Genomic DNA, 24,904 nt, shown 5'->3' on the forward strand with positions numbered 1-24,904 from the left:
GTACCCTTCTGTTAGGGTGCCAAGGGTACACTCTGGTCTCGAGTATGTCTTTGTCTCGGTTTGTGTGGACTTGACTACAACACTACAACACGCTTCAAACAAAGACATCTTCACAGCATCTGAACACACACTGCTGGACCCAAATTGTGGAACTCTCTACCTCACAACGTCCGTCTCTCACCCTCTCTTGGTGTTGTTAAGACTCACCTTAAAACACATTTCTACTCAATTGCCTTCAATTTCCAATAACCCGTCACACTCAGGGAGGCAGAGCTCTGAATGTTTTGTGTTACACTGGAGATAATTGTTACCTGTTCTTTCATTTTGATTGTTGTTGTTCTTGTCTGTTACTATCTTAAGCCTTTTTTTCTGCGCTGCTCAGCACTTTGGATCAACTCATCAGCACCTTGTTTAAATCTTAAACCATATTGAACGTCCGAGTATCTTTCTTGAAATCAAGAAATTGAGAGCTCAGGATAAGCTCATAGAAATGCATTGTTTAACAGAAGGCCTGTTTACAAAGAGCCGTGACTATCCGGGGCCCTGTGATGTGTTTCAGATGTCTTCGAGCTGTTGTGCTACCAAAGAGGGATTTTCCCTCCAAACTGTCCAGATGGTTTCATTTAAGAGACCGTGTAGAGTCCAAATAAGTGTGATTTCACAATTTCTTAGATATTTAAAAAAGATAAGAAAAGATGGTCAAAAAAATACACACAGATTTGTTTTAGCAGATACATCGAATGACCCTGCAGAGGTTTTTGGAAACTACTGAACAAAACTGAGGAACAGAAGCTACAATGTTTATGTGTCAGTAAAGATGGCACATTTAGAGGCCACAGAAGCCAGTATTTCTGCAGAGTAAGCACTAATACTTTCCTTTTTGTACTTCAATTTGCTGATAATACTTTGAATGTTGTAACGTTATTGTATTGGTACTTTTGCATAAAGCATCTGAATACTACTCACACCGATGGCAATATCACTATCAGTATCATGATGTCAATATCAGGGTGAAAATCCAATTCATAACAAATGTTATCTCAAGACTCTTCACAAAAGAGCAGGTACAATACCAAACTCTTTGTTATATCATCTACAAAGACCCAACATTAATCCATCATGAGCACTAAGCAACATTTAGAAAAGTTACAGTAAGGAATAAACGTGAGGCAGAAACCTCGAGCAGAACCACACTCATTTTGTGATGGGCTTGGAAAGTGGGATAGAGTGAGATGCTGGAAGAAATATAGAGACAAAGCCTCATATGAGCCTCAGATAGACTCTTAAAAAGACTGTAGATGCCTTAAATTTGATTAAAACAAGTTTTGGAATCACAGCGTAGAACAGGTACAACAATTACAACAAGTAAAACCTGTTTCGATGTTCATAAAGTCAGATAGAGACAAACAGAGCGAACAACAACAGTGCATAAGATAGTTGTAAGCAGTAACAACTAAGTATGGTAATAGACGGGAGCAACTGTAATCAGGGGCGTCATGCAAGACACATTTGTGAAGGGGCTAAGGTGGGGTTTAAGGGGTCCTTCTGGGGTGGAAAAAATGGGAAGAATTATGCATTTTTTATCATTTATAATCCAAGAGCTCAGGGGTATTATTTCTTGATCAGTCTGACAGTCTAAGGAAACCTCAGTTAATTCAATTCAAAGAACTTTATTTGTCCCCGGGGGGCAATTCAGAGTTACATTTATGCAGAATCTTTCTCTGACTGCCTCTCGTATTTGCGCAGGGTGCTACTCTTTAACAAGTCATAACTTACTTTAGCTAGTGAGGCGGAATACTAAACATCCTAAAGTAGGGATTATTCATATCTTTATGGGGTGAAAAATGATGTGCAACTTGTTCCATTTCATGTTTACACATTTTTAAAAGAGGACTGATGTTCTATAGCCGCAATACAGCCATACTCTGTTTCCTGTCAACATGTGTTTTGGACTTTTGGCTTAAACCATGAAGATTTTATTGGTTATGGTTTATGGTATTAGTATATCAGGTGAGAGGGCTTCAATTGCTTCACCACAAATCAGCAGGTTCTTATAATTATGTAAATCTCACATTCAATATTTCAAAATGTAGATGGCCAGTTGAGTTTCAGTCAAAATCTAGTTTGTTTCTCAGCTCCTTCTTTATTTTTCTTTTCAGTTCCTGATATATTCAGCAGCTATATTCAGAGTCTTTTCAGTCTTGTTATTTCTCTCCTTCTCTCTAATACCAAAACTACCACACATCACATCCTTTGAGCCAGATTGGTGTAATTATCGGTGATTATGTGTGTTGGTGATGCTCATTATCTCTGCCAGAGAGGGTTTTTGTATTCACTCTTGGTAATTACATAAATCTGCTTTCCACTTGATGATGTGTTTCACAATGTTTTTGTAATTCTGAAAAGACTTGTGTTGGGCTGAACCAAAGGAAATAACGATGATTGAATCTCTTAGCGGATCTTATTGGTGCAATAATTATTTTTGTCACCAAACCTGGAAAGGGTGCTAATTAAGGCAGTGGAATAGATTCATATGAAACGCTAGGAATAATTAAACGAGTGTTTTCATCTGTAACTAATACAAGTTAAAAAGATGAGAGCCGAAGCTTCAGGAGGAAGACACAAACTGAGATGCATTTCCTGGAAACACTTTAAATTAAGGTCACAATATTCACCATTAACTATAGTTGATTATTAGCATGCTAATTAATAGCGTACGGCTGCTTATGAGTCATTATTGAGCGCTTATTAGTACCTTATTCTACATGACCATGGTCTATAGCCAGGGACGATTCTAGAGTCTGTTGGAGCCCAAGGGGGAACTTCTAACCAGCTTTATGTTATAAATAATAGTTATCATTATCAGCATTTTTTGGGGGCCCCCTGTACATTTTTTTTGGTGTACCCCCCCCCCCCCCCCCCCCCATGTCATTCTTTTTTTTCACTTGGATAATTCCTCTTCTTTCTTGTGTGACTTTGTCAAACTTTGGTTTTAATGAATGCAACTTAGTAGTGCAATGAGAGTGAGTACTGTCAGATGGGGCCCACTTAAGGAGGTTTCCTACTGTCAATGCAAAATTTGTACATTTTGAGCCCCTGCTGTGGTTTAAAGTTTGTCAGCCCAGCAGTTGCCTGCCTTGCCTGTTGACAAGCAGCGCCTCGATCTATAGCTAATAGGTCACTACCTAATAACTGCTTATTGGTGGTTAATTAGGAAGTTGTTGAAAATGAATTATGATCTTAATATGCTTTGCTTAGTCCGGCCCTTATAAGGTAAAACTAAGCAAAATCATATTAAGGTCTCCTGAGGTAAGACGAGACGTAAAAAGAACGACACAGAAGTACTGAACGAAGCAACAGAGTCCGCTATAAGACCCCATGATGAGAATATTTTCCCTTTATATCAATGATACGTGTAGCTCATCGGAATCACACTATCAACAAAAGAGTGGAGAACAACATGCTGACGAACAGAAAACATAACGCAGCCTTTAATGACGTGCACGGAGATCGTAGTGGTCGCGTGCAGACACTCTATGTACCATGCAGAAGTCACAGAATATAAACGTCACTCCCCCTCCCATTGGCTGGAGGTGAATTCTCCGGAGAATATCCTGCTGCGTTCTCACATCAGCTCTCTCGGACTTGCTGCAAAAAAAATACTAGAGGGCTGGCAGGAGAAACTCCGGGTTAAGTCAGCGTGAAAACTCGACTGTTTGAGTTCAGACAGATTCCCCTGGAAATATCAGGAGTTTTCTGCAAGTGTGAAAGCACTAAACGTCTCGTGTGATGCATAGACATGGACCGCTTATTTTCTTCCCACCTGTGAACAATGTAAACAATATACAAAATCATATTTTCCTCCAAAGTTTCAGCAGGTGGAAAAGGCTGTTGAATGAAGAACAGTGTCTCCCTCATTTCCCTTCTTACTGTCTGCTATGTAAATCATGTTTGTCGGTGGTGAACTGTTAAACATGTAAACGCTGTCGGTCTGTATGGGTGGAACTGACTGCTTATTTCATTTTCAAGGAATCAAGTGTATTTTATCTATAAAATCTCGGAAAACTCAGAAAAGAAAGGTTCTTGCAATTTTATTTGTTCCTAGTTTCGACTACAAGTGCACTTCTGCATTAATGGAAAATAAAATGATAATAAGAATATATAGAGAATAAAGTGTTTTTAAAGTGAACACAAAAAAAGTAAATACGGCATACAGAAACATAAACAGCAAAGATAAAGCAATGTTTTATAAGCGATTATTCTATACCTGTCATCTGCAAATTAATTGTATATTGTATACTATATCGTATTATTTAATTGTATTTCTTATTTTAATATTTGGTTTTAGTATTTCCTATGTTTGTATATTTCTGATATTAGGCATCTACAGGCTCGCTCCAACAATATTTCGTTGTACTTGTACAGTGACAATAAACATCTCTTATCTTATCTTATCTTATCTTATCCTTTCATGCGCCTTTTGGTTGTACAAAAAACAGGACGTTTTACAAATAATACTCACGACACACCACTAATATAAATGTTTTTAGTTCACTAGGAAGACTTTTTTACGACGCGGAACTACTATTCAGAAAGAAACTTCCGGTTAAACGGGACTCCTTTTTTTTTTTCTATCGCGTCCCACAAGGTTCCGTTTCCAGCATTTTCTGTACCCGGACGATTAAAGCAGGAGCACCGCCAGACCAACCAGCAGCAGCTAGAGGCTTCTAGAAACAACGTGCACCGGGACAGTCACCGGCAAAACCAGTTCCCCGGCTCACAACGCTACACATTCACACTTTAAAACCCATTTAGCCGGACAAATGGCGAAGTGGGGAGAAGGAGACCCTCGATGGATCGTGGAGGAGAGAGCCGACGCGACTAACGTCAACAACTGGCACTGGTAAGACGAGATGACGGATAGCTAGCCTGCTAATGCTAACACCATCCATTCAGTCAGTCAGTCAGTCAGTCAGTAATGAGCCAGAGCCGCTTTCTGTGGGTTTTAAAGCTGCATAATTAATAATTATTGACACAGACATGTTAATTTACAACAGTAAGTGTGAATTAAATCACAATATACGAGTTAAGATCCAGTTATCTGTTCTAAATTGATTTACATTACAGTCGTGTTCGAGTTAGCTTTCCGTTGTAGTTAGCTGCTGTAGCTTACTGTAGTTTTTTAGCCATCAACACTGTCTGTTACTGCACACGTGTTTGGGTGTTATAACACTATACACATGTAGTTATATGATGTTTGTTTGTGTTTCTCTCCATCTGAAATTACAGTTTTTCGCTGTTGGTAAGATACCAAAGCTGCTTGATTATTATGGTGTAAATAATTTTAATTATTAGTTTGATTAATGTTGAGATCACGATAATGAAACATGATTACTGATTGATTTATATCTGCATCACATGTAGTTATGTAGTAAAATTAAGCTTTCAATAAGTTACAATAAAGAATAAAAAAAAAAATGTATATTTTAATGTTTAATAATGACAAATCAACTTAGGTTTTTAAGTAGTGGGGATGAACTCTTGTGGCTAAAGACAGTGCTACGAGACCGAGACATTTAGGGATCCAGACCGAGTCCAGACCCAGGCAGGGCGAAACAGAGACAAGACCACAAGTAACCATGACAAATCATCATTTTGTGTGCAGCGGGCGTGTCACTCACTTAAACAATAACAGTGGGAAGGTTTCGGCCTTAACTGGGGGTGAAAATCAAATTACACAAGAATTGAAGTTATTTGTTCTTTTAGAAAGAGACATTTTCTTTCCCATCGCTGTAATGACATGGACATCAGTTGTGGTCTTGACTGGTCTTCATTTAAAATCCATTTTCCTCGGTCTCTTCTGCGCTTTTTCAGGACTGAACGAGATGCAACAAACTGGTCGTCGGACAAGTTAAAATCCCTCGTCCTCGGGTTGACCGTCGAGAACGACGAGGGGAGCTGCGAGGTGACAGAAGTCGGAAAGTTGGAAGGAGAAGCCTCGATTAACAACCGCAAAGGGAAACTGATTTTCTTCTACGAGTGGAACATGAAAGCTACTTGGACTGGTGAGGACACATCGAGGCGGATGTAGATTTTGTTTGGATCTATATTCCTGTTTTAGTTTTTTTTAAAGTTAATTTATGTGCTGGTATCGTCTGCATCCTGTAGCACGTTACTGAAATCATGACAACTCTTATTTTGACAGTCAAATGTGTCCGATAAAGAAAACTCAGAAAATTGTCAGATGATGATGAATCCCATTTTATTATAAAGATTGTAGAAAAGAGGAAGGAATGAAGAGGCTTCAAACTTCTGCTAACATCAGCCTTCTCTCTGTCTAACCAGGAACGTCAAAAGCAGGAGTGAAATATAAAGGAACTGTTGAAGTTCCCAACCTGTCGGACGAGAACGACATGGAGGATCTTGATGTAAGTTTCTCAAACAACGAGCACTCAGTTACATGAATTGTCTTAAATTTTGTAGAGCAGTGTTTTGACCCCTCCGATTTCACCTTCTTCCAGATTTCAGTATCGCTGAATAAAGATGAACCGGAAACATCGCTGACCCACCTGATGAGGACAGAGGGAGCAGATAAAATGCGTAAAGCCCTGGCCAGCTACGTTGATTACTTGAAAACAGGTGAGTGAAAAACCGTCACATTCCCACCCACCAGCTGTGAACAACTGGCTGAAGTCATACTAAATTCAATTACTCAGTGTAAAGCGTCTGGGTTTACAAGAGTGACCCTGTGTAATAAACGAGTTAATAAAGGCCGTCTGGGAAAAACAAAACATTTTAACAAAAGCAAATTGAAATGATGTGATAATAAAAAGCAAAGTAAGCACGAGAATTCAACTTCTCTCACCATATTAAAGATAAACAGCAGAAACGATAAATGGAGAATTCAGACTAAACGCTCTGAATTTGTATATTTTAAATGACTTTTTGTAAAAGGCTGTTATTCAGTCTGATTATTAAAAGTCGGATTCCAGCTCATTGTGTTCCTTTTTTTTCTTCTTTTTTTTTTTACTGCAGAGTTCACACAGGGAATGATCCTGCCTACAGCAAACGGCATGGCCAAGATTCAGTCCTCTTCACAATCAAAAGCCAAGATGGACAGAACTCAGGTATGTGTTCACAATCCATCAAAAATATTTCTACATTTCACATCTTCAGACCCTCAATTATTTACAGTAACGATGCATCAGTTATGAACCTCACTGTGTTTTCCTTCAGGCGGTGCAGCGTTTCTTTCCTCACCAGACTTTTGTTCCTTTTTGTATGAAACAGATTTCCTCCTCCAGCAGCACAGCTGCTCCAGTCAACACCGGCGTCAAGATCCCCACCTGTAAATTCAGCATCAGGGAAAAGTTCCTCACCTCCCCGGCTGATCTCTACAGGGTCTTCCTCCACCAGGAGGTGAGCTCCGTCTCTTTACCCGCCGTATCTCACTCTGCTCAGATTAAAACAAGCTTTGATGAGTGGTTAAGTAAAGAGCGTCTTGTCTGATCGGAGTGTTTTTCTTTATCTGTAGATGGTCCAGGCTTTCACTCACGCTCCGGCCACAGTGGAGGGAGAGCGGGGCGGAAAGTTTCGTCTGCTAGAGGGAAATGTTTTTGGTGAATTCTCAGAGCTGGTAAGACTGAAGATTAACGAGTATATACACTCGATTAACAACAATGTGAAGTTCAAGAATGATTTGACTCTTACGGGTTGTGGCTCTTACGTTCTTGATATGAAATGGTCTTTAATTCAAACTGTAGTTCCCCTAACATTGAAACCTCTCTTCACCAGGTACCTGATGAGAAAATAGTGATGAAGTGGCGATATAACAACTGGCCCAGTGGTACGTTTATGTGTATTTTCTTTGTTTGTTTGAGCCATTTTTCATAAAAACGGGGATGACTGGGGTCATGTAGAACATGGAGAAATACATTTCTTAGGTGTCTTTTATTTACAATTCCTCATTTTTAGTGTATTTTTTTTAAACTGATCTTTGTATTTTTGACGTCTCGATGTTTTTTGTTCAGTTTTCATGTTGTGTCATGACGGTGGTCACAGCTGCTGTGACAAAGGATTACTAAAGTGTCTATAAAGAAAGTGGGACATGAGGTCCTTCACCCGAGTCACTTTATTAATTTGTTGTTAATCAGAAATTGTAAAAGTTGGAACTTTTGAACCCCCGATATCAAACGTGTCCCCGTGATGAGCACCCGAGTCACCTGTTTAGAATTTTACCCGCCATCTTTACGGTAAAACGTTTGTAACAAACACGACCTCTGACCCTGTTTCTTCTCCACAGAGCATTACGCAACAATCACGCTGACCTTCTTGGACCGGAGCAGCGAGACGGAGCTGAAGGTGGAGTGTCGAGGCGTCCCAGAAAGCGAGGAGGAGCGGACGAAAGAGGGCTGGAAGAGATACTACTTCGAGGCTATCAAACAGACTTTTGGCTTCGGAGCGCGGCTCTTCTGAACACGGCTCGCTGTAGTGCTGTTTCCATTTCTGTTTTGTTTTTTTGAATTTTTTAAACATGCTTGTCCTTCAGTCCCGTCTTTCTCGACGTGTCCAAACGTAAAAACTTGAGGCACGAGTTCAGGAAAGAGACGACGAGGCCAATCTGTCACCTGACTGTGTGTACGTGTAAATGTTTTAATTTTGAACATATTTAAATTTCTCCCCGTCAGTATTCTGCTCAGTCGTTCAAAGCACGAGATGGACGGTGCCTTTGGGACTGTGGATGGAAAATGAAATAAAGAAAATAAGAATCTGTTGAACCACTTTTGCTAATTGGCCTGTGATTCTATAAATCTGTAATCACTGTAAGAGATAAAAATAACTGTGGGATTTGTTTTGTTTTAAAAGCCTGTTTCTTTTTTTTTTCTACTCTTCAGATGTAACTGTAGTAAAGATGCTGTCAGCCAATATGCATGTTTTATTTCAGACTGCCAGACGGAGGAGCGACTCCTGGATTTGAACTGTACTCGTGAAGTCTGTCACTTAATAGCTGCACAGTTCTGTACTTTGTTTATGGTTTCATTCAGACTTGATTTTACGCACTTCACGAGCCCGACGTCTGCCCGGTGTGATCGGATCGGCCCGGACTTTTCAGCAGGAAACGATACCGCTAATGTTTGTCACTGTCGAGATAAAGAAGAGCTTCACCTCTTCATGCAGGAAGCTAGATTTAGTAGCAACCGCTGAGAGATGTTTTTCTTTATTCTCCATCAAAAAAATGTACATTTTCCAGTCAAAGTTTTCAGAACAGACGCGTCTATTTATTCATCGATTCATCGTTCACGCTGTAAAAAGATTAGTTGGTTGGAATAAAAACCGATCCTTGTATGCGTTTGATTTGTTTTTATTTATGTGAGAACACTTTTAAACTTCACATTTAATTATTCAACCACAGACGTCTGTAGAACAAGATCTCTACACACCTGAATGTTTGACCGGTGTGAGGGAGGAGGGTCAAACTTAAAGGCTCCAGCACGATGTCTCGCTTTATACCGACATATTTATTAAATTGTTCAACGTTTCGGTCGAGCCCACCTTCATCAGGTATAAGATGAATATCTACTGGTCGGTTTGACCGAAAGGTTGAATGATCAAATTCTCATTGTCAACCACAGACGTGAAAATAAACATTTATTTACAAATTCAACACATTTAATTTCATACCCAAAGGTTTACTGTCTTTAAAACGTTAATTTACAAATTCTTTAAAAATTAAACGCTCAAAAACAGAAAACGCAAAGGCGGAAAACATGCACTAAGTTTGGCTCTAAAGGCTTCCATACACTGTAAAATAGTTCGTCTGATATTTCAACCACAGCAACATTATTTAACCATCGTAACTGAAACATGGATTTCTTTTTTTCAAATGAAAGGAAACAAAAGATTGAAGCGATCTGCCTGATCAACACAAATATATCAGAATCTAAAATAATTTAAAGTGTTTCTCTGCATTAATAAACGAGCAGAGTATTTACATTTTCACTCTTAATACAAATCTGCTATGAACATAAAGAAAACAGGCTTCACTACAAAACAAGAGGTACACTAAAACGTGAAAGAAAACGACCCAAAACAAAATCAATCAGCAGAAAAAGTTATAAAATATGATATAACTTAAACATTCTCTTCCCAGAACAATGCTTTTTCTCACGGTTAATATTCCTATGATGAACGTGTATGTTAAACTGTACCAGCAGAGCGTAATCAAAGACAAACTTTTAAACAAAAGTGACAAAAAGTAGGGTTTGTGAGTTTCTTCAGGCTGCACGTTCACACTCAGAGGCAGATGTAGAGCTCGGACTCCTGCAGGAAAAAAAGAGACAAAGAGAATAAACTCAAAAAAAACAAGAACATCTTCGACTGACTCAAACTCCTTTTCATCCACCTAACAACAACTGCCTTTCCTCCGGTTTCCATTGGACAATTCTTTTTACCTCAATTGAGGTCAGGATCTAAAAATAGTGAAGTTGTCAACTCCTTTATTTCCACTGAGTGTAATGCACATTACAGCCTCACGGGGGCGCTATTGTAACTTTTAGCTGTTGGTTGTCTCTGGATGAGAGAATCTGAAACACAGTTTATGACAAAAAAAACATTGAAATAGTAGATTTCTTTTAGCTAAACTAACACTTGGTTGAGACATGTTGAGAATTTGGTGTGTCATGTTGGGTTTCTATGGTTACCAGGTCATTCAGTGATTGAGGGGAATGAAATCTCTGATAAGCTTGCAAATGAGTCTCTCTTAAAGCTGTGTATTTAGATCAATGTTCTTTTGGGGAAAAGTGAGAGAATGGGATGAAGAGCGAAAGGGAAGGCGTGAGTAGAAAGGCTGCTGCTGAAATCTTGCAGAAAGGACGATGTGGTTTGAACGAGGCTGGGGTCAGGACATCGTGGTCGGGCCAGTTATTTAAAAGTCATTGGTAAACACCCGGATGGTCTGTGTCAGCGTGGAAAGGAGGAATCAGTCGGTCATGTTGTCTTTGTGTGTGGTCAATACAGGAATGAGAGGCGACAGTTATCTGACCCGGGACTCTGATCTTTCTCCTTTGAGTCCATATTTTCTGTTATCTTTTGGGGGTGCAGTTCTTAGATATTTGCACGCTACAGGCCTGTGTCATATGATGTGAATTCAGTACACACTCCTAGACTATAGAGGGCAGCATTACACTCTACAGTGTACAGCCTGAATACCATAGAAGAAGAAGAAGACTTTAACCAAAGTAAGGGGACATTAAGACCTGCTACGAGTTCAGAGTCTTCAGCATTAAATTCAGTCTACAGAAACATATCAGTGACTTGATATTTAATTATAGAATCACATGGACTCTTCCATCACGGCCTTAACGCTGACAAGTTAAAACATGAAGTCATTTTTTGGTTTCGTCTGCACGTCTTAAGATCAGATAAATGTAGAATAGTTAAAGCACGTACACTGGAGCTGGAGTCATTGTCAAGGGAGTCGAGGCTCGGCCGTGGCGCCTTTTCTACCACTTCAGGTGTTTTTTTAACGGACGTGTCATGCCGTCTTGTTCTGGAAAAAACGATGGTAGAAAACAGAGACAGAGGCTGAAACAGGAAGTCCATCACTGAAAGTTAAACAACTTATACAGCATTTAAAACCAACGTAAAAAGAACTTGCCGTTCTCAGACAATATTTAATTGATTAACCAAATTAACCATGACACTAAACTTCTGTGAAAGTAAATTCACTTGTATTAAACTACAGTTACTGACCTGTATAACGGCCACACATTCATGCCTCTGTTGTCCTTCTGGCCTGCCGTAGATGTTGCTCGCTCTGCCAGGTCTTTGAGGAAGTGGAAGAGCCTCTCTGACTCGATGCACTGCTTCCTACATACAAACATACCTTCAATAACCCGTCTGCAGTTCATTCACATACATTTGACATTTTTTCCAACAGAGCTGACCAATCGAGGGAGAGTGGGCACGTGGGGAGGGCGGGGCCTTAAAGAGACAGCAGCTGAAATGAGGGATTTTACAGACGCCAGTATCAGATACATGAGGAGGTTTTTGAGGTTACACATCTTGAAAAGCTCCTCTATGGGTGTCCCGGAGCGACATAATTAAAGGGTGAAAGTGAGTTTAATAGATCTCCTTTAAAAAAATTGCAGCCAGTTATGATGCAGAATAACAAACATGTCAGTAGTATTATGTTAATGTGAGTCTTTGTACGCTGCAATATGTCTTAAAAAACAGTTGTACTCACATGTGAGAGACTGACACGGCGGCGCTGTGCTTGGACTGAGTTACCAGACAGGTTTGGGTCAGCAGACACTTCAGGAACATCTCCAGCGCCCGAGCTGATCTCTGCAGTTCAGAACTTTACAGATCTACCACTCTGGTCTCAACACAGCTCTTCAACAATTCAAAGCACATTTTACAAGATTTAACTACAGCTACTGTGAGATCAAGTTTCCTTTAGGGCAACAGCAGAAAAAACACAGAATGTGTCACCTTCAGGGGATGTTTTGAATTATTTGTGCTGCAACGCTTTTTGTTAATTAATGCCTCAGTTAAAAAGGTAGCAGCGAGTCAAACAGAGCCAAGATGGCTTCAGGTGCCTCAGAGAGCGGCAGGACCTGGAAGAAATCCACCCGTTCAGGAATGTGGACTAAGATGGTCAAATGTAAGACCGGATATTCCCAATTATTACAATAAAAAGATTAAGCAATTTAAGCATACCTCAGATGTTTTGACATTTTGAAAAGTTGCCTAAGCTTCAACCAAAACTTGAAAATGACACTTTTGATTTGGACCCTACACTTTTTTAAAGGCCATACAGAAGGGACTACAGTTCCCAGCATGCTCAGGAGCCCTTCAGGAGGATTAAGAGAAACGCAAAAGGATATGGGACTGCTGCAGAAGGAAATTAACAGAAGTCCAATTGAAAGCAGCAACACATCAACAGCACAGATGAAGAACTTCTGCTCTCAGCACTGATCCAACCTGCGCTTTAATTTACTGAAGAAGAAGAAACACCTGCAGCTTTAAAAGGATACAGATGATCACAGGAACGGCCATTGCAATCTTCCCCACCTCTGCATCCTTCTGCATGATCTTCTTGATGCGGCCCTGGGAGTAAAAACAAACATCAAGATACTTTGAGAGTCATACAAATGCTGCTGCACTCAGGTGCTCCTGGTAAACCTCGGCTTCATAGATTTGAAAACATGAAGATGTGAAGCTAGCTAAAAGAAAAAGTCCATGGAAACTTATCGTTGCTATTTTCTTTTCCTTTTGGTTTTCTCACTCCCCTCTTTGGTTTTCTTTATTTTTCGGTAAATGTTGCGTGTGTTTCGACCTCGTAGGACCAGAGACAAACACACATCTCATCTGTCAATTAGCCTACATATCAATTAAATGTTGTTTAATACAGTTGCAGAAGGCTGTTCACACTGCTTCCGGGTTTGCTTCACTGTACACACGCCTCGTGAATAACAGAAACAAACAGCATCCAGTCGCGGTGTTTACCACTTTCACTAGGAATTCCAGATTTCCGACACTCCCTGAAAGCAACAACTGCTACCTGCACTCCATGCTGCTCACTCTGCCGCTAGCTTTGTTTCACCTGACGTTTATAAAAAGCGTGTACACACCTGGATAAACATTTATTTAGTACTCACTGGAGGAAAGCGCACATTATATCTTCTCTTCTGTCCGGGCATCGTGCTCGATTTAAGTCACAAACTTTGACCACATTTTTCATTTTTTTATCACAAACCGCCGCAGAGTCCATTTGTTTACTTTCAGCACGAAGAAAACTTGAAAACTGCACACACACACACCTGAGGTCACCCAGCGTGACCCCGACGACGATGACGTCATGACCCCGTAGTTTACCGTAGTAAGTGATCAGTATGTGAATTACTATGAAAACGTCTAAATAACGATTTTACTAAATATGTATTCATCTTTAATTAATTAATTTTATTGTATTTTTTGGGCTATATTATTTGTATTCCTTTATTTATAATTTCCTGTATGTACTTCCTGTTATTATATTACATGAATCCCCTTTTCATTTATTTTACACGTACATGATGGCAGAAATCTAATAAACACACACAAGAAAAATAGATATATAAAATTCTATTAGAGTAGAACAATCCACTTTTTTATTGTTTTGTTTTTCATTTTTTATTTATTCTTTTTGATAAGTTAATATGCTCTGTTGTTCTTTTGCTCTCTTTCTATTTCATTCTTTTATTTTTATTTTTTCCTTCCTGTTTGCTCACTCTTCTCTTCTGTCGTAGAATGAGCTAACAGAAATATTTATCCATGCCTGTATAGATGATGATGCACTTATATGTAGATCTATGCTCATTCTGACAGTTTATGTTATTTTTCTTCAAAACTATCAAATAAAAAGTATTTTAAAAAAAAGAAACACACACAAGAAAAGTGCACACGTGACCTTTTACAAAACATATCCTTACATTATTTTTTTACACCTATAAGCCCAGACATGAGGCCACTACCTTACACATGATGTAAAATTCATGTCAGACTTTCCCACAATAAAAACTCAAACATTCAACATGAGTGTTTATGGATAAAGATCTGAAAATGTTCTTACTTTTTGATCCCGTTTTTTAACCTTTATTTCAAATAATTAATATAAAATAGTCACATTTACACATTAAAAGTATTTAGAATAAACATGATATTAGACTTCAGTTCTGACAAAGTTAAAGATATACAGGCTGTAGTCCTCCGAGCAAGTGGCCTGGGTTCGAATCCGACGTGTGGCTCCTTTCCCGCATGTCATTCCCGTCTCTCTCTCTCTCTCTCTGATTTCGGACTCTATCAAATGTCCTGTCTCCTAAAACAAAGGCATAAAAATCCTAAAAAATAAACCTTTAATCAGATGCAATTCTCCAACCTTCACAACAGGGTCCTAAGTCTCTGACTAGACTCTTCTCCTCTGTCGCCCCCCGGTGGTGGAACGAACTACCAAACTCCTTCAGTCTGCAGAGTCCCTCTGCACCTTTAAGAAAAAGCTAAAGACCCAGCTCTTTATGAACACACACACACTTAATGATATTGATGATGATGGTTTTGATGCTGATTAGAAGCTGTCAATGTTGTGCTTTACCTCTGGTCACTTCCTGTCAGAACCTGTGTGTCCGATCGGCTGTTCGTTTTACACTTCCTGACGTTGTTTCTTCTCTAAATCCTCGATCGTGTCGTTCTTCCTCTCTGATGTACGTCGCTTTGGATAAAAGCGTCTGCTAAGTGATTTTTAGAAAGCTATCATTTCTGAATAACTGATAGTTCATTAACTTATTTGGTACATATTTCCTTTCTCCTTTCTGACTATCTCTTTAATCGCATTAATCAACGTGTTAAACATTATATAGAACGCTATATGGACACCACGTACAAATGAATTATCTGCTTTATATTACCTGTGAGGCTCTGGTGGCACTAATGACTGCAAAGGTCAAAGATAAGATTCATCATCGTTCATAACAAAGGTTGAATACTAAACAGCTGCACAGCTCTTTATTTATCTTTGTTTTTTTTTCTTGAAAGCCGTCGTCGTCGTCGACATGCTGCTCTGTGTGCTGTTTGCTGTCTGTATATTTACCAGATATCCCGTAGATGGTAAGCTTAAAAAAAATGTCTGAATCGTTGTCAGGAGTGTCAGTTCTGAACTGTTTGTATTGACAGTCAGATAAACTCGGTACAGGATCCAAACAAGCCTCGGCACCTTCTCTGGAGCAAAAGTGTATTCATCCTTCTCCTCCTCTCTTACAGCCCAAACTCTGAATGAAGACGAAGATATTTTCAACCAGGTGAGGTCTCCATCGTACACATTCAGCATTTTGGAACATGTAGGAGAATTATGTACCTCTATTTCTATCTGGTCTGCGTCTGTTTTTATTCCTTGTAAATGTTCAGAGTATTGATCAAATTTGGATTAACAGAAGAATCTCTAAAGACGGAGCGCTAGTCTCAACACTGCTCTGAATCAGACGCATTTTTTATTCCTAAGTTTACACACACGAGGAATTCGACCTGGTGCAAATACTAGGTGACAATATTTTTGAAAGCAGCAGATTGACTCCAAGCGTCATCATATAAATCATTTTGTAAGATATAAAAATTGAGACAGAAAGAATGTATTAACTCAACTCAACTTCAACTTTATCTGTTTCCATTTCCGTCTTAACTACAAGTGTGTTTAAGTGTGATTATTTCAAAAATTTAAAATGTTATTGATGAAAACTTTGCTTAATTCTAATAAATAACTTCCTGTGAACTTCCTGTCCACATTCAGTGACATTCTGATCTCGGTTTCCAGAGATACATGTGATAAGGCAGGAGGTGTCCCTGTCGGAAAAAGCCCTCATTTTCACTATTTTCGGTTTTTGGAAAGATGCAAAAAAAACAACCAAATAAAGGAATTTTGCAGTAAAATATTTGTATTCAACCCTCATTTCATAACTTAGACATGTTAAAGTTGTGAAAAATTGTTGTGCTTTGTTCCTTCTACTAAAAACAATGACTGTAAAAGTCGAGCCAGATAGTGAAAGGCTCTAAGAACCGCATTGTTCTCCTGCTGACAGGGAACTTGTGCAATGGAGGAGCTGAACAGTTGTGCAGGTATGTGCAGGATTTACAGAGCAAATATCTCCCCGGGATAAATGTCCACGCTGTGTAAACAGAAAACTCACGTTCACTGTATGTTAATGTGAGTCCCTCTGATTAAGCTCAACATGAAACTGAACCAACTTTAACTCAGAGGAGTATTAAATAGTTTAGGACCAAAATAATCAATAATCAGGTTTTTGGGGGTCAAAGGTCGTCTGCTGGTGATTTGAGTGGAGGATGGATGGATGATGCTGCCGTTTGTCTTCAGTCAGATCCTGCAGCAGCAGCTCGACCCTTGACCTCTAAACAGAAATCACCTCTATCAGCACTCCTTTAATGCGTTAACATATCTGTGTGATTTCCATGCAGGATTTCTTTGGAGCAGATTTTCTCCAACATCGTCTGCATGCTCCGTTCACCTGCTCCGACATGAGCCCGTCTCCCACCGTCCCCACGTCAGGTAAGGGCGCCTTAACCAGGAGTTTTTCAAAGTTGTGTGTTTGTCTTCATTCTGACCTTTAATTCTTTTTCTAGTTGAATTTGTGAAAGCTGCAGACGTCAAAGTCATCGCTGCGCTGGGAGACTCTTTAACTGTGAGTGTTTTGGTTCTGATTCTTACAAAGTTTTTCTTTCTTGTTGGTGTGGGCATCAGCAGCATGGCACGTCGTGGTCTGACCTATCACAGTGAGAAGCCTGCTTTATTATCTCAAGAGGATGGGGGGGAATGTATTCGCTCTAATGGGAGAATCAGCTTTGTTATTCAAGAATCACAAGAAATGTAGGTTAGACCTTGGTTCTCCAGCCTCGGGGCCGCTCGGTGACAGGCTCCAGTCACACTATCAGTGATTGCTCACCATCACATGTATTTTAAAGATGAGGTGTGGGGAGTGACCAGGCGAGCCGGAGAGTCCTAGAAGATACAATAGCGACCCCGTGAGGCTGTAATTATCTCAAGCAAACAAACAAAAGAAACAGTGTTGAACAACTTAATTCTGAGGTAAAGAGAGAAAATCTGTCCAGTAGCACCACAGGAAACGAGGAAAAAATAACATGAACAAGCTGAAGGAAGCTCCTTCATCCATGTGAACACAGAGCCAAGAACAACTAACCCAGAGGGAGTGATAAAGTGATCTTACTATCTGATCAGACATTAAGGAAACATGCTATGTTGAGCTAGCTGTTGAGTTAGCTCTCTACAATGTTTTGATTACAACAAACTTATATCAAAACAGTATTTTTCTTCACAGAGACTTTTTGTCTATCTGTGTTTTTTATTGCAGACAGCTATCGGTGCCAATGGATCTACAATTTTATCGATTCCTTTCGAGTTCCGTCAGGTGTCATGGAGGTAAAGTTGCAGCCCAGCATCAAAGTATCTGTGAGATAAAGTTTTTTTAAACATTTGTAACAGCTCACTTCAACACTCACACTTTCATCATTACGATGATTTAAACCAATCTGAGGTCGATTTATAGAGTCATGTGATCTTGCCAGTCACATAAATAACTTTATTAAATATGTCACAACAGTATGATCAGATTGACATTATGATTAATGTTATTACTGATGTGACTCCATTCATTACTAACTCTGTCTCTTGTCTCTTGTCCTTCTCCTGCGTGCAGCATCGGAGGATATGGAACTTATCAAAACGTCATAACACTGGCGAGTAAGTCTGTTTAAAGAATGTAAAGATGCACGAGGAGAGAGAAAAAAAATCTCTTTCAGTTTGTCTGAAGCTGCGTTAGCGAGCTAGATTAGCCAAACATGGCATGATTGACAGCTGACTAATGGATGAAAAAAGGCAATGTGCAAAATGACCATGTTTCTCTAACTCTAACATGTGTCTCTAGTCCGTCTACAAACCCTCAAATGATGAGAAAAGTCCATCCTCTCCATCTTTTACCTGCTCCACTTTTCAGAAAATGTGTGCTCAAACAGGCCGTTTGTAGATTTTCCCCTCATGACATCACAAAGGGCAGTAGCCCCTCCCCCAGGTGGGTGACACTCCCACAGCTAGGTGTTTGTTCTGCCCTCTGAGTCTGCCTTCTCACCGTCAACAATAGGACACGGAGCGAGAAAGCCAGAGTACACCCAAGCCCTTCCAGAGAGGGGGCGTGGTCAGACACAGCTCATTTACATATTTAAAGGTACAGACACAGAAACAGCCTGTTCTGAGCAGGGCTGAAATAGAGGGGTTTATAGACATGATCAAATACAGGATCAGAGTGGATTTAGAACAAGACACTTCACACACATGTTTTGAGGAGCTCTGAGACTTATTTAAACTGTTTGAAAAGATGATGATGTCATGAAGGGAAAATCTCCAAACGGCCTGTTTGAACACACATTTTCTGAAAAGTGGAGCAGGTAAAAGACGGAGAGGATGGACTTCTCTCATCATTGGTCTGGACGATTTAACTTGGTCCACTAAAGTTCCATCCATCACCTGAATAAGCATGAAGTGATTGTCTTGTTCTCCAGATATTTTAAAACTCTTCAACCCCAAACTGCTCGGTCCTTCGCCCGTCATGACTTTCCACGGCCGTCCGACGACCGTCAACGAGACGGGCTTCAACTTCGCCGTCACCGGACACAACACGCTGTAAGAGAAGCTGCACGCTCACTTCCTCTGTTGATACCGTCGAGTGTTCATGTGTTAGTCTGCTTCGTCTACATAAACTGTGAGCTGTGATCCAGTGGAGATTATTTGGGGGAAGATTTTGCAGTTTTATCTAAGCTCAGTGCTGTACAATAAATTTTCATCATGCACCCAGCAGACAGCACAATGTTCCCAAACAATCAAAGATCAATAATTATTATCACATTTAAATGTTTTAACTCCATGTTTGCTTTCTCCTCTACAGAAATGTCTCCGATCAGATCAGACACATGATAGACACGTTCAAGTCCTATCCAGTGAGTCTCAGCGCTCATCCCTCTGCGAGTTAGAAAATACGTTTTAGTGTCTTTAACCACAAAACTTCTTTTGTTTCAGGGTCTGAACTTCCAGGAGGACTGGAAGGTGGTGACGATGCTGATCGGCATGAACGACATTTGTGATTACTGCAAAGACGAAGTAGGAGTTTCGCTGTGTTTACTCCACAATGAAGCCCACATCTAGCTGTTTTCACATACACACTCAGGACTGCTCCTGAAATGCTCCTGATGTGGTTGTTCACATCTGTACCCCACAGCGGGAGACTATCCCTGCCTCTATATCAGTACTACCAGTAGTTTGACAAAAAGAGCGAAGAAGAACATGCTGAGGAACAGAAAACACAAGGCAGCAGTTTAATGATGTGCACAGAGATCAAACTTTAATTGACAGAACTTTAATTAGCAGGACTGTTAAAGTTTCATGAATTAAAACAAGGGGCAAATAATGTCAGAATTGATATGTATTTATTCTCCTTATTCTCCGCAGACTCTGTTCTCTCCTGACAACTTCATCCACTACATGACAGAAGCTCTGGACATGATGATGAACGAGGTGAGACGCACACTGTTTTGTAACGTTACTCCTGAATACAAAATAAATTCAAACACCTGTTCTTTCCCCCCCCTCACTGAACTGCACGAGTTAAAGCTCACATATTCTGCAAAATACACTTTACCATGATTTTGCTTTTTAGCTCCATTCAGTGTTCCAGTGACCCATTTTTTTCCTGAAGTTTGTGTATTTAGGTCAGAACATATAGCTTAGTGTTGTTTCACTTCTCCAAACTTCAAATTTCACCACCAAATCTACGTAGTGCACCTTTAACTGAATGATGTCATGTGGTTTCAGATCCCCAGGATGATCGTCAACGTGGTGCAGATTCTTCCAATGAAGCCTCTCCGAGAAGTTCAGAGACCCTCTCTGGGCTGTCAGCTTCAAAAGTGACCGCCCGCATTTTTTACCATTTGACATTTGACAACCATTTTTGTCAAATTGTTTCTTGCATTAAGTTGAAAAAATACACTAAATGTTTGATTTTCAGATAATTAGAGACAGGCTCCTCCATTATTTTTTCTTCAGTACAAAATGAAAGCTGTTGTAAAGTAACTGTTGCGTTCCTACTTGCACAAAACAGCTGAACATTTGCATTCTGATTTTACAAGGAATTTCTCCTGCCAGCCCCCTCGTAAATGAGCTGATGTGAGAACACTGCAGCGTCATTCTTTTGTTGTCATGTCTTGAAGTCCTCAGAACCTGATGATCTGATGATCTGATGATCTGATGATCTGATGATCTGATGATCTGATGATCTGCTCACAGGAGTTTCTGCTCTTGTCTCGTCCGACCTGAAGAGAACTCGACTGAGCTGAAGGAGCTGGTGGAGATTAACTACAAGTTCCAGGTGTGTGCTTGTGTGTCTCTGTGAGTGTGTCTCTGTGTGTGTGTCTTTATCTCTGTGAGTGTGTCTCTGTGTGTGTGTCTTTATCTCTGTGAGTGTGTGTGTCTCTGTTTGTGTTTTTATCAAAAAGGATTACACGAGGCTCCATCAGACTGTCCTCAAAAGCCCGGCTAATTCTGAAATGCCATTTACTCCTCAAACTGAGGTGATCAGCGTTTAATCTCTTCGACAACAAGAAAACAGCTGATTGTTTTATCTGAATGCCTCATTTCAGTTGGTAAACATAAAAAAAAAAAAACTACAATTCAAGTTTTCCAGTGTGACCAAATGTGTTTATTTTGGGGCTTTTTATGTCTTTCTTTAGAGACAGGACAGTCGTTAGAGTCATGCTGGAAAGGAGCCACAGGTCGGACTTGAACCGGGGGCCTACAGCCTCCGTACAGGGGGCGTGCACACTTACCGCTAGGTCCCTAAACCACCATTGTATCCTTTTGTATCTTTATCCTGTAATAACATCATTTTCATTTCTGTCTCTAACAGAGGAGACTGGAGAAACTTCTGCACAGCGACCGCTTCTTCAAAAAGGACTTTGCTGTCGTTCTGCAGCCTTATTTAGAAAACTCAGAACCACCGAGACTTCCTGTAAGTCTTTCTCACACACACGTTACTTATCATAAACATTACTTATCTTTTTATTTTTTTTGTGTTCTCTGTGTGTCTTTATTTACTCTGCAGGACGGGAGCATTGACTTGAGCTTCTTCACTGCAGATTGTTTCCACTTCACTGTTAAAGGACATGAAGAGTTAGCAAAGGGACTGTGGAACAACATGGTGAAGTGTTCCAGGTGTACTCATTATGTTTAGAGAACTTAAAACTGATTTAAACTAGTTAGAAAGGGTACGACTCTGTGTCTATAATGTCTGCATTACAGAAAACTGCTGACTAGGACTCAAACATTTTAATCTTTTAAGACACAATTAATATTTGGACAATTTTTTTATTTTTTTTGGATGAGTTAAGTTTGTGGAATATAGTAAAACCAAACAGTAACCTCTGGTGTTGAATAATGACACTGATACAGAAGTTCATAGTCCTGCAGTTCCTCGAGTGTCCACTAGAGGCTGTGCTGCAGAAGCACAGGAAGTCACATACACACCCATTCAAAAAAGCCTGTTTTTACAGCAGAGATTAACATGTTTACAGCCTGGTTCAAAAAATGAAATACGTCTGACCAGCTCATGTCTCGATCAGTACTCACCGTACGGGGGGTGAATTTTTAGAGAACGCATCCGTTTTGATTTTATGAGTGATAAGAGTTTTTGACAATACAGCGTGTAGCTGACATGATTGACAGGCGGGTGTAACGGTTTGTCAAGAGGCTTAAAACCCACCTCAGCTCCAGCTCTCAGCCTGTTGCTAGGGTGACTTCCAGCATGGCAACGGCCATCGATGAGACTCCAAAGCCCCCTGCATGAACAGACGGGTGACGTCGCTCAGCGTCCATTCATTAATACAGTCTATGAGTAAAACATGTCCATCAGTGTGTCCGTAATCTTTAAATGTCATCACAAAAAAATATATTTTTAAGCAGTTTTAATGGCCTTTTTGACTTCACTGACAAGCAGCCAAACGATAATCTAAAGATTATTTATGACCTGGAATCCAATTATTTTACTACTTTTCTCTTCAAAAAAATACTCAAACAAAAATAACCGGCCATCTAAATAGTCGTGGCTAAATTAAATATTTGAGAACTACTTAAACATGTTTGGCGACTTTATTGCCAGGACTGATGTGTTAATATTTCTTACATACTTTTACCAAAAAGGTGAGGTAATATTCAGTGTGATGTATTTAAAGAATGCAGTCACATTTCATCTTGAAGGGCAGAAAAGTCTGCAGAAGTTTAACAGATTATTTGTCATTGACGCTGACCTTCACATTTGTTCCTCAGTTCCAGCCTGTTGGAGAGAAAGACAAAATAAAGACATTTTCAGATCCAGTGGAACTCATCTGCCCGCCAAAGGTACGACGTGACCCGACATGTTGTCGATTTTCACTTTTGTGTGTTGATAATTAAAATTCATAATAATATCTCCATCACAAATCTTCTCCAGGAGCATCCGTACATCTACACCAGACCTGGAGTGGACTCGTCTGCACCGACTCTGAGACCTTTCTCTGTGCTGACTCTGATTTCTCTGCTCGCTGTGTTTCATGAGCTGTAGTTTAACCTGCGGAGGATTTCCTCTGGAGCCGAAAACATGAACACCTCACAAACTCTAAATATAAAACTGAGGACATATGTACAGAATGCCTGAATTAAATGTGTTGTTTATCAATGCCAAAGATCCTTGTTCACACACTTAAAGGTCACACATTCTCCTCCTCTTCAACCAGTTTAAAAAAGTCTCATATCCCCAAAACGTGTGTGAAGTTTCTTGTTATAAATCCTCTCTAACCTGTATTTGATCATGCCTCTATATGTCAGCCCTGCTGGTTATTAACCTCTGATTTTGTCCTGTATTAACGTTCCATTGTGACTCTGTCTGCATGGGGAGATATCAGCATCCTGATGATCTTATTTGAATATTCTTTGGTCTGATTTACAAACTCTCCAGTTTGGAATTGAAGGTGTTTAGATTGATCGCTCAGTGAACAATCTGGTTTAGCAACTATTAACTTCACTCTGACACGCTGTGCTGAAATGTTGTCTTGTTAGTCATCAGGTTTTTTCTTCTTGAGAAGCCGAAGACAATTTTCCACATTGTTGACGAGTAAAGTTCTGTTCTTCTTCTGATTTTATTTTTTTGCAGAAAAAGACTTACAATCGTCCAACACATAAAAAATAAAACTTTCAGAAGGAATGAGAGAAGAAGGTACTTGACTTTTACACGGCAGGTCACACCCACACATTCACACACTGATGGACGAGGTTTGCTGTGTAAAACTAATCCATTCATACGCTGCTGATGAAGCAGAGGGAGCAACATGGGGTTAACTGATTTTCTCAAAGACACAACAGGCATGTGGCTGCAGGGGCTGGGGATCGAACCCCCGACCTCCCTGTTAAGAGACGACCGACTCTACCAACTGAGCCACAGCCGCCCCACCTTACATGATGAGGTAAGAAACCTGAGGAGTCTAACATTAGTAATATTAGTTTATAAATCAGTCATAACACAAAGAAAATAAAAAAAGGTGAAGATTAAAACAGACACAGTTATACCTGAATGAGAACTTAATTTATCTAGCACATTTCTCTTATAGGGGCGCAGATGGTCTAGCGGTTAGGTCGTGCCCCATGAACAGAGGCCATAGTCCTCCAACAGGGCGGCCCAGGTTCAAATCCGACCTGTGGCTCCTTTACCACATGTCATTCCCCGCTCTCTCCTGATTTCCTTCCCTATCCACTGTCCTATCAAATAAAGGCAAAAAGCTCAAAAATAAATCTTTTAAAAACAGATCGATAGGGATGGTGAGCTGCCTAGAAGAGGTAAACGGACATTACATATATATTTAAACACCTCTGTATTTAACAGAATATCGACCAATAATCAGTCATTACAACATAATTAAACTTTAAATTATGCGAAGACAGTTCAAAAGGTTATAAAATGTGCACAATGGTACAGTTGCAGAAAATACATTTGCTGTCTATATCTAAGAGTTTGGAGAGTTTTAGATTAGTCTGATTTATGTTGTGAAAAATGTTGACTTGTAATTCTTTAACCTGGTTGGAGATGTTGAATTTATACATGCCAGTTTCCAGTCTTTATCAATGAAAATGTTGTTCCCAAAATGAAGAAATGGGAAAGTGAGGGTAACTTTGTAACGTCAACAGAAAAGTCACTTTGTTCAACATTTCTTTTTTTCCAAACATTTGTTTTATATCACCGGCCCTAAAGCGTGCAGGTCAGAGAGCCTG

At 39.8% G+C, this 24,904-nt stretch overlaps 3 protein-coding genes and 1 long non-coding RNA gene across 4 annotated transcripts in view; 3 read left to right on the top strand and 1 right to left on the bottom strand.

Annotated features, from left to right (window-relative positions):
* Nucleotides 1-24,904, top strand: part of LOC132992945 (uncharacterized) — a 75,936-nt gene that overhangs the window by 3,952 nt on the left and 47,080 nt on the right. The gene's annotated exons all lie outside the window — the stretch shown is intronic.
* LOC132993158 (activator of 90 kDa heat shock protein ATPase homolog 1-like) lies at nucleotides 4,672-9,345 on the top strand. Its single transcript, XM_061062837.1, has 9 exons — nucleotides 4,672-4,903; nucleotides 5,875-6,065; nucleotides 6,346-6,428; nucleotides 6,522-6,639; nucleotides 7,036-7,127; nucleotides 7,291-7,419; nucleotides 7,535-7,636; nucleotides 7,795-7,846; nucleotides 8,303-9,345. The coding sequence occupies exons 1-9, from the start codon at nucleotides 4,824-4,826 to the stop codon at nucleotides 8,473-8,475; spliced, it is 1,020 nt and encodes a 339-aa protein (XP_060918820.1). The 5' UTR covers nucleotides 4,672-4,823; the 3' UTR covers nucleotides 8,476-9,345.
* LOC132993159 (dr1-associated corepressor) lies at nucleotides 9,870-13,837 on the bottom strand. Its single transcript, XM_061062838.1, has 6 exons — nucleotides 13,662-13,837; nucleotides 13,038-13,110; nucleotides 12,245-12,338; nucleotides 11,752-11,868; nucleotides 11,449-11,548; nucleotides 9,870-10,320 (listed from the first exon to the last, which is right to left on the bottom strand). Exons 1-6 carry the CDS (start codon nucleotides 13,701-13,703, stop codon nucleotides 10,294-10,296), a joined length of 453 nt encoding a protein of 150 aa, XP_060918821.1. The 5' UTR covers nucleotides 13,704-13,837; the 3' UTR covers nucleotides 9,870-10,293.
* Nucleotides 15,517-23,776, top strand: LOC132992941 (phospholipase B1, membrane-associated-like). The gene is made up of 16 exons (XM_061062535.1): nucleotides 15,517-15,645; nucleotides 15,799-15,836; nucleotides 17,005-17,095; nucleotides 17,170-17,228; nucleotides 17,916-17,983; nucleotides 18,261-18,304; nucleotides 19,120-19,240; nucleotides 19,503-19,554; nucleotides 19,634-19,714; nucleotides 20,063-20,128; nucleotides 20,426-20,517; nucleotides 20,897-20,978; nucleotides 21,516-21,617; nucleotides 21,711-21,806; nucleotides 22,931-23,002; nucleotides 23,094-23,776. The coding sequence occupies exons 1-16, from the start codon at nucleotides 15,591-15,593 to the stop codon at nucleotides 23,202-23,204; spliced, it is 1,230 nt and encodes a 409-aa protein (XP_060918518.1). The 5' UTR covers nucleotides 15,517-15,590; the 3' UTR covers nucleotides 23,205-23,776.

The sequence above is a fragment of the Labrus mixtus genome, chromosome 18 (assembly GCF_963584025.1).
Source record: "Labrus mixtus chromosome 18, fLabMix1.1, whole genome shotgun sequence".
NCBI lineage: Eukaryota > Metazoa > Chordata > Actinopteri > Labriformes > Labridae > Labrus > Labrus mixtus.